Consider the following 17,837-nt stretch of genomic DNA (forward strand, 5'->3'; position numbering starts at 1 on the left):
CAATGAAGAGACACAGCTGGATCAGCCAGGTAAAATACAATGAAGAGACACAGCTGGATCAGCCAGGTAAAATACAATGAAGAGACACAGCTGGATCAGCCAGGTAAAATACAATGAAGAGACACAGCTGGATCAGCCAGGTAAAATACAATGAAGAGACACAGCTGGATCAGCCAGGTAAAATACAATGAAGAGACACAGCTGGATCAGCCAGGTAAAATACAATGAAGAGACACAGCTGGATCAGCCAGGTAAAATACAATGAAGAGACACAGCTGGATCAGCCAGGTAAAATACAATGAAGAGACACAGCTGGATCAGCCAGGTAAAATACAATGAAGAGACACAGCTGGATCAGCCAGGTAAAATACAATGAAGAGACACAGCTGGATCAGCCAGGTAAAATACAATGAAGAGACACAGCTGGATCAGCCAGGTAAAATACAATGAAGAGACACAGCTGGATCAGCCAGGTAAAATACAATGAAGAGACACAGCTGGATCAGCCAGGTAAAATACAATGAAGAGACACAGCTGGATCAGCCAGGTAAAATACAATGAAGAGACACAGCTGGATCAGCCAGGTAAAATACAATGAAGAGACACAGCTGGATCAGCCAGGTAAAATACAATGAAGAGACACAGCTGGATCAGCCAGGTGAAATGTTGCTTTAATTTATATGTGTTCGTTATATTCCCTTTGACTTCAGAATAATTACAATGAAATGTTATTCTTGTAATTGTAACTATTGTGTCGAGGTCCTAAAAATAAGACTGGAGTCAGACTTGGAGTGTAAAGGTTTAACTTGCCTCATGTGTGATTTGTCAGGTTGGTCTCTCCAATAAAATTGCCAGTTGTAAGTGACTTCTGCATATGTATATTTCTACCAAGTAAAGTTTAAAATTGATTCTGAAAGTGGCCCAAAATGGCTCAGAATGAATCTGAGAACATGTACAACCCCATGGCCAACAGATTTGACATGTTCACCCAGTCAAATGAGTCATTATTCCGATTATTATTATTATTATTATTATTATATAATAATAATAATAATAATAATAATAATAATAATAATAATAATAATAATAATAATTAGTTGTTGTTCCAATAAGAAGCACACTGGGCCACACACACACACACACACACTCTAATGCTGAAGCTATGAGTTTATTACACAGAGAGAGAGAGATGCACAGGAGTTTATGACAGTCAGGTATACACAAACACAATCACAAACACAGTCTAAAACACAGCATGTGTGTATCATAATGTCTGTAATACACATTGTAACACATACATATGCTGTACAAGGTGTTTATGTACAATGTGAACTGTGTGTGTATAGTTATCAATAGTTTACACACCCCAGTGTATGGAAATTTCCATACTTTGGGGTATGTAAACTTTGAACAACAAATTAATATTTTATAGCAATTTATACTAGTATTTCTACATTTACTGTGTTTGGATCTAAGCATAAACAGATCAATAAGCTCCTGATTCATTACCTTCCCTCAATAACATTTTACTAAGGACAGCTTGTGTTTACATATATTCAGGAAGATACTACTGTACCATAAGAAACTATTGTTACACTGTCAATGATTTAGTAAACAGTGCCCATCAATTAATAAACCATGGAAACATTTCAGTAAGTATCACTTTATAGACCAGTCGGATCATTACTTTTTTTATCCTCAAGGTAGTTTTATCAATCACACAAGAAGCCATCACAGTGTATTAAGAGGATGATGTAGAAATATTATCTTTTTTTTTGCATGACCCTCATACTAGTTGTCTTGACAGTAGGTTTAATAATCCCACACTTCTATTTTCATGATTGACTTGGCTCTAGGAGACATTGTTCCCTTGATTTCAATTGCATTCCTAACCTGCTTTATCTCATTCCCTGATGAATTGTCTCTGCTGAAGCTCCCAGATTCATAATACATCAGATTGAACAGAGATTCATCACATGAATGCTCACTATCAAAGATCCCAACAGCGAACCAATTTTCATACTTAGTGTAATCATAAGGTACAGAAAACATTATGGCCAGGCAGCTGTCAGCTTTGCTTTCTTCTATTTTACAGACGTCATATGTCAGAACTCCTACGCAACCCCATAGTTTATTAGGGTTTTTGGTGAATGAACAGGCTTCCATTGTCTGCGTTTTGATTGTAGGCTGAGGAGGATCATGACTATATCCACTAGATGTGAAGACCCTGATGTAATGAAAAACATCATTAAACATGCATTACATGCTACATTTTCTGTCACTTTTTTTTACTATACAGTAAATGATTTATATATTAATTTGTACACCTTTGGTTAATCTCTGTAAAGATATAAATACAAAAAAATATTTAAAAAAGACTGCATTCTCTGTGCCCACCTACTGATCATTTCAGCTCAGTACTGAATACATACTGCTTGGAGCGACTTTTACTACTGGGAAGATGAGACGGCTACTGTTGAAGTATCATGATTTTATGGAAGGGCTTTCAACCTTGTTGAAGGTAGAAACCCCATGGTATTTAGTCAATTAGTCACAACTTTGAACATGAGAAAGCTAGTGACCCTAACTCTTCCGTCATAAAGTCATATAGCATACTACAGTATATTTGTAGTAAAGTATAGTAGAATTTAATATTCTATAGTATACTATAGTGTTACTGTAGTATACTATAGTCAGTGTAGTACACTACAATATGACTGTAGTATACCGTAGTACAAATGAAATATTCTAAGGTCCCACTATAGTATACTATAGCCTGACTGGTACACCGTAGTCCAACTGTAGTATACTATGGTATGACTATAGTATACTTAGGGTTAGGCCTACTTTCAACATTTATTTTTCAAAACACTATTTGCCTTTATACCCTGGTCCTGGAGGACCCGTATGTGTGCTGCTTTTCATTCCGGCTGAGTTGTCTTCTACTTAATTTAACACTTATCTTAACTATCTCCACCTTCTGAAGGGACTGCAGAAACTACAATTAAAAATTGTCCGCCCAGCCAAATTCATTGAGATGATTCAGCAGTTTCATGATGGCATGTTTGGTTATGGATGTAACCTTGGTTCTATGAGTTGGATCAGCTCCCTCCCCTTTCACTTTTGGGATATGCGCTCGCATAGGTCAGACTACAATGTCAAAGCTGCCGGTAGGCCCGCCTCTTATGGTGACACACTTCACCCTACAATAAGTAAGTGTCGCCACCGTATGGTGCTCCCACTCATAGAACCAAGGTTACATTCATAATCAAACATTCTATTTCATTCTATTTCAAACATTCTATTTCAGCTCCCTCCCCTTTCACTTTTTGGATAGTATACCCAAGCTGTCATGGCAGGAAGTCAGAAGGCAGCCCGCAAGGGCACGTCAACAATCTCTGAACTAAGAGTCAGTGGAAGGATGCTCACAGGAACACGGTGCAACAGCAGCTGTGTACTGTGCAAAGCACTGACACAACACTACACTCCCAGTTATTACCCTGAGAGGCTACCTTGGCAGCAGTGTGGAGTAGTGGTTAGGGCTCTGGACTCTTGACTGGAGGGTTGTGGGTTCAATCCCCAGTGGGGGACACTGCTGTTGTACCCTTGAGCAAGGTACTTTACCTAGATTGCTCCAGTAAAAACCCAACTGTATAAATGGGTAATTGTATGTGAAATAATATATAATGTGATATCTTGTAACAATTGTAAGTCGCCCTGGATAAGGGCGTCTGCTAAGAAATAAATAATAAAAGTCAACTCAACTGCCGCAGAATTATCCAGAACTGGTCCTTCATCGAGCAGAAAGGACTATGGAATTCAATCACCTCTTGTCTGTTGTAACAGGGGGGAACGAACGCAATCAGGATAAGGGCAAGAACACTGGGTGAACACACACTATTTTATTTTTTTGTATGTGTGTCCATTTAGGTGCAACCCTGCCTTGTAAATCAACAAACAACAACTAACCAGGTTAATCGAAGGAGTACACAAGGTGTCCACTGATTTTTCTTACTCTTATTTTTATAGAAAATAAAAAAAACAGCAATAGGGGTGTGCAAGCCCAACAGCAGTCGACATAGGGATTATAATAATATCCAGGGTGAACAACTGAAGACCACAGCAGCCGGAGCAACTGGGTTCTGGGGCAGCTCCTGGGAAAAATGGAGAAAAAAAGTTGAACTGCCTCCAAGCAGTAGTAGACAAGATGGCTGCCGTTCAACATTTATGGCAAAGCTGGGTGGAACAACACACCACTCTAACATCAGCGAAGGAAAGCACTTATTTCCTCCATTCTTTCCCTTTTATTAAGGGAAAAAACATATTATTTTCCTGCAAAGGAGAAACATTGTAATGAGGCGAACAGTGATTCAGCTTGAAAAAATTAGTTCAAACACTTTTTGTAGCTGGGCATGTGACAAAGACTAGGCCTTTCATTGAGACTGGTCATTGGACGGTTGGACTCTGGAAACTGTTATGGACTGTGACTAAGGGCTGTTATAAAATAAAGAACTAATCTTACCTGACAAGGTTGAAGATCAACAGCAGTCCAGAGGAACATCAATGTACACACAACCAGTCATGGGGGAACAAAGAGACAATTGGTTAATTACCACAAACCAAAGAAAGGAACTGTGAACAGCATTGTTTGCTGATTTAAACAAACTGTCATTCAAACAATGTTCATTGTTAAACCTGGTGGAAAGAACAGAGATTATTATTAGTATTATTATTATTACAGTAAAAGCCATTGAATCGGGATGCGCTGAATCAACACGACTGCTCCAGGAGGATGGTTCGGCTGGGAACCAATTTTTCTCTATTTAAAAAAGTGCAAGTACATACAAGTACCTGTATGCTGAAAGTGAAACTGCATTTGCAGTAAAAGTTGTACAGCACCACAGTTTGAGTTGAAAATGTCTCAAAGGAGAAACAAACCGTCACTTACCAAGAAGGTAAAGGTACAAGCTGTTCAGAACCCACATCATCCCTGTCCTATTATCCTCCGTTGCTTTGTTATTTCACATTTCGAACTTAAGCAGGGCAAATAAGCAAAAACAGGGATGCTATTCTGCGCAAATGGCAATCAAACACAAATCCCGAAATGAAAAGGAAACGCAAGGGGAAAGACGGCAGTGTAGAGGAAGCACTTTTTGTTTGGTTTCAGCAAGCTATTGGCAAAGGAGCACAGTGTCACTGACTTCTTCCAAGCCAGAGCAGCTACCTCAGCAAGCCCACGAAATCTTCCCTCAAAGCACACCAGAAACACCAAGGGTAAGTTTATGAAAATACTTCTAAATGACTATTATGTTACCTCTGTATGGATTTCACCCTGTGTTTCGTTGTGTACTTATCTGGGCTGTTTCTGTTGATTGATATGAGACACTGGCCTCTATAGTCAAAGCATTTTCCGCAATTCAGTATTTTGCACTCATCTTTTCCCTACTTTGCTGCCCCCTACTATTTTTCCTTATCATATCTGTATTTAATCCTGCACTTTTATTTGCATTCCTGGTAACTGTATCTGTATTACTGTAATTGTGCCTGTTTTGAACTCCACAGCACTTATTAGTCTTAGTCTTAGTAGTCCTAACCCTTGTGTAAATATCACCATATTATCGGATCTTATTTGAATTGCCCCTAAATTGAACAATGTACTGCATTTTGTATTTGCCCTTAATCAAACTTGCTCTTATTGTATATTGACTGAAGCTATTGTATGTTGTACATGCTTTTATTGTACTATGATTCTTGAAATGTGTATTTTGTGACAACTGTAAAGTCACCCTGGGTAAGGGTGTCTGCTAAGAAATAAATAATAATGTCACTTTTTAATATTAAGTGAGGGACAGTTTTCCATTACAAATGTGTATGTATGTAACAGGGCGAGAAGTCCTGTAAATGTATTGTTTTGTTTGTTTAGAACGTGTTATTTTGTATTTGTCAATTATGATTTATTTATTATATTTATGACGGTGAAAGCCGTGGTTATTGTTTTTGTATTATTTATTATATTTGGATATGACAGCGTAGCCGTGCATTTTGTTTTGTTTGGTTTTGGACGTGTTCTGGCAGAGGCGAGGTAGGTAATCGTTCTCTGCCAGGAGTAATTTAAAAACCTTGTGCATTAATTAGGTGATTTCATTTGTTACTAATCAGGAGATGGTCACCTGCATAAATACCTGCAGCTCTCTGCACTCGGGGTGGGTGTAGGGAGGAGAGTACGAGAGCGAGCAAGAAAGAGAGAGGAGAGAGAAATTTAAAAATAACAGCTTCTAGGAACAGTGACAGCAATTGCCCAGCCTGACCCAGGATCTTATTATTTTGTGTTCGTGATTTGTTTTGTTTATCTTTTTCTTTTGGCTCTGTGAGCGAGTGTTTACTTTCTGTTCAAACTTTTTATTTATTTTTTTGTTCTTAAAGTAAACAGCGTCGGAAGCGGCCTCTTTTTTGAACTGCAGTATCTCTGTGTGTTCTTCCTGCATTCCGGCCTGACGTCACCACAACGTCATCCTGTCACAATGTAGCATTGCAAAATAAAATGTAGGCTATTGGGAGGAAAAATAAATAAATAAAAAACTAATTGTGGGAAAAAACCATTGTGGGATTCAAACCAACAACATTTAGCTCAAAGCGCAGTACCTTAACTGCTACACCACAGGGTTTTACAGCTTAAACAGGAAGATGTTTAAATATTGTCGGAGGACCTGGGTCAATTGTAGATTCTGAATTAACTATTGGGGTTAGTCCTAAATAAATTAATTTACGGAATATATATATATATATATATATACACACACATACACACACAGACGTGCTCAAATTTGTTGGTACCCCTCCACAAAAAACGAAGAATGCACAATTTTCTCTGAAATAACTTGAAACTGACAAAAGTAATTGGCATCCACCATTGTTTATTCCATATTTAATAGAAATCAGACTTTGCTTTTGATTTTTTATTCAACATAATATTGTAAATAATAAAACAAATGAAAATGGCATGGACAAAAATGATTGGACCGCTAACCTAATATTTTGTTGCACAACCTTTAGAGGCAATCACTGCAATCAAACGTTTTCTGTAGCTCTCAATGAGACTTCTGCACCTGTTAACAGGTAGTTTGGCCCACTCTTCCTGAGCAAACTGCTCCAGCTGTCTCAGGTTTGATGGGTGCCTTCTCCAGTCTGCAAGTTTCAGCTCTTTCCATAAATGTTCGATAGGATTCAGATCAGGACTCATAGAAGGCCACTTCAGAATAGTCCAATGTTTTGTTCTTATCCATTCTTGGGTGCTTTTAGCTGTGTGTTTTGGGTCATTATCCTGTTGGAGGACCCATGACCTGCGACTGAGACAGAGCTTTCTGACACTGGGCAGTACGTTTCGCTCCAGAATGCCTTGATAGTCTTGAGATTTCATTGTGCCCTGCACAGATTCAAGGCACCCTGTGCCAGGCGCAGCAAAGCAGCCCCAAAACATAACCGAGCCTCCTCCATGTTTCACTGTAGGTATGGTGTTCTTTTCTTTGAAAGCGTCATTTTTTCGTCTGTGAACATAGAGCTGATGTGACTTGCCAAAAAGCTCCAGTTTTGACTCATCTGTCCAAAGGACATTCTCCCAGAAGGATTGTGGCTTGTCAATATGCATTTTAGCAAATTCCAGTCTGGCTTTTTTATGTTTTTCTTTCAAAAGTGGAGTCCTCCTGGGTCTTCTTCCATGGAGCCCACTTTCGCTCAAAAAGCGACAGATGGTGCGATCAGAAACTCACGTACCTTCACCTTGGAGTTCAGCTTGTATCTCTTTGGCAGTTATCCTTGGTTCTTTTTCTACCATTCGCACTATCCTTCTGTTCAATCTGGGGTCGATTTTCCTCTTGCGGCCGCGTCCAGGGAGGTTGGCTACAGTTCCATGGACCTTAAACTTCTTAATAATATTTGCAACTGTTGTCACAGGAACATCAAGCTGCTTGGAGATGGTCTTGTAGCCTTTACCTTTACCATGCTTGTCTATTATTTTCTTTCTGATCTCCTCAGACAACTCTCTCCTTTGCTTTCTCTGGTCCATGTTCAGTGTGGTGCACACAATGATACCAAACAGCACAGTGACTACTTTTCTCCATTTAAATAGGCTGAATGACTGATTACAAGATTGGAGACATGTGTGATACTAATTAAAGAAACAAATTAGTTTGAAATATCACTATAATCCAATTATTTATTATCTTTTCTAAGGGGTACCAACAAATGTGTCCAGGCCATTTTAGAATATCTTTGTAGAATAAGCAATAATTCATCTCTTTTCACAGCTTCTTTGCTTTATTCTATGACATACCAAAGGCATGCAAGTATACATGATAAAATAGCTTTTAATTTCATCACTTTTCAGGAGGAATGAAGCATTATTTCAATGAGCTGTAAGGGTACCAACAAATTTGAGCACGTCTGTATATACACTGCTGTGCAAAAGTCTTAGACACATTCAGGAGTTACAATATATATATATAGATGTTATGAGCATCAACAATTTACTCAAAGCCTCCACTAAGGTTTTCCACTATTATAACAACATTGACTGTTATGAATACAGCTTAGTTTGGGTGAGAAGAAACCGTTAGGTTATTATCATAACCCTGGTTCTCTGAAATAGAAATATGAACCATCACTAATGGGTTATTTTCCTTTAAGAACCCAGAAACTCTGAGCAGACATGCCAATTCTCGTGAGAGCGTGTCTGACGCCCTGCTTGACTGCGTCTAGAAAAGCATGACGGCCATGACACCCGTTCTCTTTTTTCTTCTTGCGTCACTGTGACACCGCAGCGACCGCGAAGACTGAAGGTTAATATTTCTGTTTCAGAGAACCAGGGTTATGATAATAACCTAACATTCTCTTTCAAATACGAAATATGAACCATCACTAATGGGTGAGAATACCCTAGCTGTTGCGCGGACAGTCGTAGGGGTCAAACACAGCCTCACTAGTATAATACATTATACAGGGCACACATAAAGTAATGCACTCGCTATTTAATTGGTCGTTGAGGGAGCAGATCCAGAATCCGCCCTCAACACTCTAGTCTTCAAAGACAAGAATCTCAGAGTGCATAGACTCAAAAGGAGATTTTGTCAAGGCTTGAAGCACGACATTTAGCCTCCAATGAGGAACAATGTTCTTTCTCGGCAGTCTGAGCCATTGAGCCCCTGTTAAAAACTGTCCTGCCAAAAAATGGAGTCAACTTTAACCCTTTGCAGTCCTATGTCAGACCTGTTCCGACATTGCAACTATTCCTATCCGGTTCAATGTCGGACCCTGTCTGACATCATTAAAAAAATGTAAAAAACGGGTTTCTAGTCGTTTTTTCTCTGGGAAAGCTGAGAAAACCATTCATTGGCCGAGTGGGAGTGACAGAAGTCGAGATAAGCCGGAATAAAGGGTGTATCTCATGAATAGTCATACTTGCCCCTGGCATCAGATAATGGTGGCCATAAGGAAACAAGCTGGCTGATACTGCATCAGCGCTCAGAGAATATCACAGACATTTGTAGAGCTTTTTCAGATGTTATAGTAATAAAATAATGACTTGGATCGCATTACTGAGGCGTTTGGTGATAAAACGAGTGATCAGGAGATGATTGATCGGTATGTACGACTATTATTATTATTATTATTATTATTATTATTTATTTATTAGCATATGTGAAAGCTATAGCAAACGAAAGGGTGGGGAGGGGCTCGAGATGCCTAGTGAGTGCTTTGTTGATATGCAGGGCCTTTTAAACCCGTTTGACTGTGGAAAAAAATACTTTTAAACAGCACGTCTAAAATTAACTGTACGTGTGAAAATAAATTGGACCCGACGTGCCTGACACGCACTTAACCCTTTGCGGTCCATTGTCGGACTGGGTCCGACATTGCAATTATTCCTCTCAGGTCCTTTGTCGGACTGGGTCTGACATCATTATAGCAACGCAAAAAACGGGTTTCTAGTCGTTTTTTCTCCGTAAAAAGCCAAGAAAACCATTCAATTGCTGAGTGGGAGCGACAGGAGCCGAGACAAGTCGAAAAAAAAAAAAAAAAAAAAGCTGTATCTCATGAATAGTCATACATGGCCCTGGTATCAGATAACGGGGTGGTTGTAAGTAAACAAACTGGCTGATAGTGCATCAGCGCACAGAGTACACGGACATTTGCAGGGCTTTTTTGAGATGTTATAGTAATAAAATAATGACTTGGATCACATTATTGAGGAGTTTGGTGATAAAACGAGTGATCAGGAGATGATTGATCGGTATGTACGACTATTATTTTTATTATTATTTATTTCTTACATAGGTGAAAGCTATAGCGAACGAAAGGGTGGGGCGGGCCTGGAGATGCCTAGTGAGTGCTTTGTTGATATGCAGGGCCATTTAAACCCATTTGACTGTGGAAAAAAATACTTTTAAACAGCGCGTCTAAAATTAACTGCGCGTGTGAAAATTAATTAGACCTGACATGCCTGACGCACAATTAATAAATGGACTGCAAAGGGTTAAAAAAAGGACTGCAAAGGGTTAATATGGCAAGCTGAAATTGCTTCCCTCCTTCAAGCAGGTCTTGTAAAAACTGCAGTATAACTGCCATTGAACAGGTAGTGGGATCCTCATCCCATGACATACACCACTTTTGGAACACACCCCACTTGTAACCACATTGAGAACGGGTGGAGGCTGCTCTAGCATTTTGCAGGGTATCAATTACCCCATCAGAGAGACCCAGACGGCCTAACTGGAGCCGTTCAGGGGCCAAACCCAGAGCTGCAAACTGGACGGGTTGTGGTGCCATGGATTGCCCTGCGCCTCACTGAGCATGTCACGTGATTGGGCAGTTCTCAATGAGGGAGGCAAACCAGGCCCTCCTGGGCCAACAAGGTGCCACCTATAGGACCTTGGCCCACTCCTGCCTGATCTTCTCCAAAACGGGAGTAACGCGGAATCTTTCCTCAGCAGCATTGCGGGGATGCAGAATAGGAGTGAGGAGATACAGTCGTAAGGGGTATCCACTGTCCCCCAACAACCAGCCGAAGCTGGTATCTTCTAATGATTTCTCTGTCACTAACTATATCTAATGAGTTTAAATTTGTTCTTATGGTGGCACTAATTCTTAATAATCTACTGCGCGGGTGATGTCCGCGACAATTAAGTTCCACAATTCTGTGAATCGCAGCCATACTGCCAGATATAGCAAGAGGGAATGATCTCGCAATGCATTAATGTACTTTCACGACTCACTTATCTACTTATGATTACCCCAGATCACATGTAGACCTACGATGTTGTTCATGAACTACGTAACTAACCACAGTGTTTGGGAAATGCATCAGATTTGACACGTTGCTCTTACGATGGTGTTACGATGTTCGTATGGCTTAAGATGCTTTTGGGTAATGTCTCCCTGTTTGGTTTTTTTGAGGATATAACTTCAACAATGGATAATTGCAAAACATGACATGGTTTATTCAGATTTCCAGAAAGTTTTTGACAAAGTCCTGCATAAAAGATTATCAAGGAAATTCATGGTTAAAGTCATTTTATTATAAGCATTGCTCAGATATTTAATTCTGTTGTCTGTGTGACACGCTGTGGGGGTTATGTTGTTAACACCAATTCCAGAGCATTTTTAGCCAGATCTACTTCAAAGCTGATTAGATCAAATAAAGACCAAAAACTGTGTTAACTCTTTGAAGCTCACCTTCCTAAAAGTTATCTGATTGTAAGGGGTTATAAAACTTACCAAGGCAAGCTATAGTGACAATGCAGTTGTACCATTATTATGTTAAGTTAGTTAAAATGCTTTAAGAATCATTTTTAATTACATAACTTGTGGACACAAGTTTAATAGTTATTTTAAGTAAGTTTCCTAATAAATCTGAAGTGTTTATTGTGTTTTAAATGAATATTATAAACTAATAACTATTTTTAAATATTATCCTTTGATTGTATTATGATGTGTTTTATATGCTTGTAATCATAATTTTGTATACAGAATGAAACTGAAATTTGTATGCTTCTCCAATGAATGTAACCAAAGTTATATTGAATAAGATGTTTAAATGATAAATGCAAAGTCCTTTGATAACAAAATATGCAGCTATATTCCATTTCTAACAAACCCTTTTTGTATGACACGCAACTGTCTATCAAATACTGTGAACCAGTGGAAGGACCGACAAAGACTTGTTTACAGTACAAGGGAACGCCTATACATCGTGTTATTTAAACTCAAAACAATGATTTTCACTCTTTCAGCTGATCTCTATTCTCTCCTTCTTCTCTGGAGACTCTGCTTTCTCTCTGGACGCTGGATTCACTCTTCAAAACATCTCATTGCTCTCAACTCAAACTACTGAAGTTCTTCAACGAATACTTCAAAACTGTCCCGATGGGCTGTCTCCGGACGACGAAAGCTTTTGCCTACAGCCTTCACAGAGATACTGCACTGCGCTGGTGCACAGCTCACTTCTTTAGAGAGGATGGCTGTGTTAAGAAGACTTTGTTTTAAACATCGCACCAACTGAATAAGTATCAAACTTATATTGTGTGTTTACAAGTAACTGAACTGAAGCCATGATATTGAAATCATCAGAAGCGTACAAGCTGGCGCATGTATACGTAATGTGTGACTCAACCAAACAATGCATGATGAACTATAGAGACTGCTTCACTAATGCCAAACTCTAGAGAGCATATCAGTGATTTATTATGAACATTTAGCAATGCATTACTTTTCCTTGAATGTTTTATTTTGTTCCTTCTTTATACATATGTTTTTAACTAACTGTTTTTAACCTTTAGTCTTTTTTCTATGAGAATATGAATAAATGCAATAATAATTTGGATTGTTAGGTTTCTTTTTGTCTTATAACAAATACACATTTATGATTGATTTGAAATACTTAAACATACATGATATTAATTGTTCATCTCTTTTCATCATGAATCTAGGGATAATTAAGCCAGAATCACTAGTTCTTATTGAGGTATTGTGTTTATAATGGTTAATAATTACATTATGAGCTAAAATGGGTATTTTCTTTACTGGTAATTGGCGAGGACACAGGGATCAGTATTAGGTCCCCTGCTCTTCCAAATCTACATTAATGACTTAGATTCTGGTATAGTAAGCAAACTTGTTAAATTTGCAGACGACACAAAAATAGGAGGCGTGGCAAACACTGTTGCAGCAGCAAAGGTCATTCAAAATGATCTAGACAGCATTCAGAACTGGGCAGACACATGGCAAATGACATTTAATAGAGAAAAGTGTAAAGTATTGCACACAGGCAATACAAATTTACTTTATAAATACCATATGGGACATACTGAAATTGAAGACGGAATCTGTGAAAAAGATCTAGGAGTTTAAGTTGACTCAGAAAGGTCTTCATTTAGACAATGTGGGGAAGCTATAAAAAAGTCCAACAAAATGCTGATATATAGTGAAAAGTGTTGAATTTAAATCAAGGGAAGTAATGTTAAAACTTTACAATGCATTAGTAAGACCTCATCTAGAATATTGTGTTCAGTTCTGGTCACTTCACTACAAAAATGATATTGCTGCTCTAGAAAGAGTGTAAAGAAGAGCAACCAGAATTTAAAAGGCATGTCATATGCAGACAGGCTAAAAGAATTGAATCTATTCCGTCTTGAACAAAGAAGACTACGCGGCGATCTGATTCAAACATTCAAAATCCTAAAAGGTATAGACTGTCGATCCAAAGGATTTTTCACCTGAAAAAAGAAACAAGTACCAGGGGTCACAAATGGAGATTAGATAAAGGGGCATTCAGAACAGAAAATAGGAGGCGCTTTTTTACACAGAGAATTGTGAGGGTCTGGAACCAACCCCCCAGTAATGTTGTTGAAGCTGACACCCTGGGATCCTTCAAGAAGCTGCTTGATGAGATTCTGGGATCAATAACAACCAAATGAGCAAGATGGGCTGAATTGTGTCCGTAATTTTGGGTTTGTGCACTTTTATTACAAACAAAAATCAAACAAACAAACACCTAGCTCTCAATGAGCACTGACTATACATACAGCAGGTCCCTGTCTAAGGTACAGGTCAGCTAAGCTGTTTACCTGACATACAACACCAAACAAAACACTTTTACCCCAAAAAAGAAACCAAACGTAGGTTTCTTCACACCATACCTTTTTACGACCTTCTGTCGGGCTTCCTTACACAGCAGCAGCCATGAGCAGTCTGGCTGCTCTCTTTTTAATCCCCCGCACCTGGCATTAATTTACAATTGTCACGGGGTGAATTCATGGGGACTAACTGATGTGCTCTCCATTAAAATACCGTGTGCATCCATTATTTTATTAAAATTAAGTTGAGACTGCCACAAGGCTATAATGCATTTTTTTTATATATATGCAAGTGTAGTAGGCTATACATGTCATACTAAACATAAGTCAACTATTTATTTGGAAAAAACGTAGAAAATCTCACGCATTTCTAATCTTGCTCAGGTGTAGTAACATATTTAAATTAGTATATTGCAGCTCTCTTCATTAACATATTTTCTCTTAGTACACAGGACAAAATGTTTACTTTGCGAGTTGTCGCAAATTGTGCTATGTTTGCACTGCAACAAGCCTTTCTTAGTACAGCTGGGGGCATATTACAGAATAATTTCCTAACTTGCTTTCCTAACTTATCTTTCATTGCTAGGATAAGATTTTTCCTAACTTGGTATTACAGAAGCTCTTCATAAGTCACAGGTAGCTATAATTTCCTAAGTGCTCTATCCTATCTTAATTTTAATTAGGAAATCCTATCTCACATTAAATCGTATTCATTTTCAACTGATCAAGTCTGAATCCAGGGACAACGACCACAGCTCACGCTATATCTAGTTTTACATCATCACCAAAGAGAAAAATAATATATTTTATGATTGGTTCCTCTTGTGTTGGATTCAGAACTACCACAACAATATCAATACAAATTTATACAAATTTATACTTTTTAAACTTGATTTTTTGTCTTTAGAAATTAAAATTTCGTAGCTGTTGCTGTCAAGTCTAATTGATCTAATCAGGTCTTCTGCTATATAGACTACTGATGATATAATTATAATTTATAAACCGTCAAAAAACAGAAACATTACTATTTCCACAACTAAAACTGAGTAGGCTTGTAATGCGAAAAGAGTCCAACGTTTACAGGACTCTTCCACGAGTTCACATTTTGTACCGCTTTGTTTTCAGCAGGTAATAAAGCCGGGGGAGGGGGAGAGATTCACAAAGTTTGTCAGTTCGTTGTTTTAGCTATGCATTCCCTGATGAGCACATGTGTACTGATAGAAAACTGGTTGAAGCTTGAAACACAATATCACCAAAATAATAAACATCTTAAAAAGAGTTATAGACTAACTGTGTCATACAGAAAAAAGGTAACGCTGCTGAGGCACAAACACAGTAGCTTCGTCTTACGGTAGCTGCTTAGGCTAACCTTTCTAAAGGGTCGAGAAATAAGGAAGGATATGTGTTACAGCTGTACCATTTACCCAAGGTAGGCTTATGGTGTATAATAAAAATACAATAAATACATAAATACATCCTGTAGCTACACAAATAAACGAATGCTTGCTTCTCGATAAACAACCATACTGTAGCCTAAAGCTAGTTAGTGTGTGTTTGTAAACCTACGTTATTTTTCAAAGTGTCTGATCATTTGTTTTGTCAGGCAATATTTTTTAATTAGGCTACCTTATACGTAAAAAGAAATATGTCCCGTAATTACAGCATTTAGATCTGTAATTTACAGATATATACTTGTTACATGTATTCTTTGTCTCATTTTACTCAAAATAAGTGAATTACCATTTCAAATCTAAGATAGGACAAGTGCCACCTTGTCCTAAATGTTAGGAATAAAACTTAGGAAAAGAACGAGTTAGCAATGTTCTGTAATACATTATTTCCTTTCTTAACTTAAAATAGGAAAACAAGTTAGGAATCCTTGTTCTGTAATACTAATACCCCTAAACTGACACTTAGGACGTCCTTTCTCTAAGATAAGATAGGATTGGCAGTTAGGATGTTTCTGTAATATGCCCCCTGGCCCCTAATATGTTGTGGCATAAAGATGTGTTAAACATAAATGAGGTCAAAATGATGTGCTTTCAATAGGTCATTATTTCCTCTGAGTAAAAAGCCACCAGCTGTGACTAGTAAGTGTATATTGCTTTACTTTTCTTAATCCTTTTCCTGGAGATGCTCTCAGTTTTGGGGTTTTAATTCCAAATGAGCACTCAATTACTTAACTCAAGTAAGAATTTAACTATCACCAAGAACAGCATTAAGAATTGGATTAGATTCCAAAGGACAAAACTGTTTCCATTACATTACTGAATTTAAAAAGGTACCTAAGGAACTTTTTTATTGTTACATGTTCCCATGTGTTGCTACAATTGTTTAAGTAAGGTATGTGTATTGGTTTTAAGGTGTTTCTTTTTTAATTTTTTTTACATCTTGACCACTTTTTTACACTTTCAAATTGCAGTGCGCTCTGGCTCTGTTTCCAGGATAGCTCCAAGATGGCCCCTTGTGTATTTCTCAAAACTACATTTCCCATCACCCTCCTGCTCGCTGGTAAATCCATCTCAGTCACATATGTGAGCAGGAGGATGATGGTTAATCTAGTTTCGCAGGTACATGTGAAGCCATCTTAGAGGTAGTGGAATGCAATTTAAAAGTTTTTAAAAAAGTGGTCAAGATGTAAAACAAAATAATTAAAACAATACACACACATTACTTAAACAGTTGTAGCAACACTTGGGAACATGTAACAATAAAAAGGTCCTTAGTTACCCTTTAACCTATTCCCAGATGTATGTTCCCAGTTTATTGTATAATGGTGATACCTATGTTGATACTGTACATCCATTGTGAACTAACAGACGGATACCTGCAGCCTCTTTCAAGGGCTTTTTAAATGCATTCCCTGCACTAAGAGTAAGCTAGTTTAAAATCACTGGAATCAGATTACTCACCGTGGGTTTGTTAAGTTGTAGTCTTTGCAGAAGTTTGTTATGTGAATAGTGACATTTCGTTCTGTGTTTATAGCGTTGGAAATTTTCTCAATGGTAGTGCCTGCCAATGAGGCTCCAGCGATGACCAGAGATGCTAATGCTGCTGCCTCCATTTTCAATGGGATTATTTGTCAGGTGGCGTCTTCCACTGATACTACAGCAAATACTGTAAATATAATAATAAGAATTATATATTAGTATTTTTCCTCCCCATCCCCTTTAACAGAAACATTATATCTTAAAAGGGTAGCCAGAATATATGGTTTAAGGAGGTTCCAGCAGGAAATAGTGTAGAGCAGCAGGAGATGCCTCTGCTGCCACCACCTCCACCAGCAGGAGCTGCATCTGCCGCCGTGACCTCCACCGGCAGGAGCAGAGCAGCAGGAGATGCCTCTGCCGCCACCACCTCCACCGGCAGGAGCTGCCTCTGCCACCACCACCTCCACCAGCAGGAGCAGAGCAGCAGGAGATGCCTCTACCGCCACCACCTCCAGTGGCAGGAGCAGAGCAGCAGGAGCTGCCTCTGCCTCCGCCACCTCCACCAGCAGGAGCAGAGCAGCAGGAGATGCCTCTACCGCCACCACCTCCACCGGCAGGAGCAGAACAGCAGGAGCTGCCTCTGCCTCCGCCACCTCCACCAGCAGGAGCAGAGCAGCAGGAGATGCCTCTACCGCCACCACCTCCACCGGCAGGAGCAGAACAGCAGGAGATGCCTCTGCCGCCACCACCTCCACCGGCAGGAGCAGAACAGCAGGAGATG

The 17,837-nt window shown here is 38.8% G+C and overlaps 1 protein-coding gene across 1 annotated transcript; it reads right to left on the reverse strand.

The window, feature by feature from the left end:
* Positions 1 to 1,158: 1,158 nt before the first annotated feature.
* LOC131707364 (uncharacterized) lies at positions 1,159 to 17,240 on the reverse strand. The gene is made up of 2 exons (XM_059009893.1): positions 17,039 to 17,240; positions 1,159 to 2,227 (listed from the first exon to the last, which is right to left on the reverse strand). The coding sequence occupies exons 1-2, from the start codon at positions 17,188 to 17,190 to the stop codon at positions 1,813 to 1,815; spliced, it is 567 nt and encodes a 188-aa protein (XP_058865876.1). The 5' UTR covers positions 17,191 to 17,240; the 3' UTR covers positions 1,159 to 1,812.
* Positions 17,241 to 17,837: the final 597 nt, after the last annotated feature.

This window comes from Acipenser ruthenus, chromosome 39 (assembly GCF_902713425.1).
Source record: "Acipenser ruthenus chromosome 39, fAciRut3.2 maternal haplotype, whole genome shotgun sequence".
Taxonomy (NCBI): domain Eukaryota; kingdom Metazoa; phylum Chordata; class Actinopteri; order Acipenseriformes; family Acipenseridae; genus Acipenser; species Acipenser ruthenus.

Coding starts and splice junctions, on each gene's coding strand:
- LOC131707364 (XM_059009893.1), bottom strand. CDS start 17,190: ATGGAGGCAGCAGCATTAGCATCTCTGGTCATCGCTGGAGCCTCATTG. Junction 2,228..17,038: donor TACAACTTAACAAACCCACG/GTGAGTAATCTG, acceptor TCATTACATCAG/GGTCTTCACATCTAGTGGAT.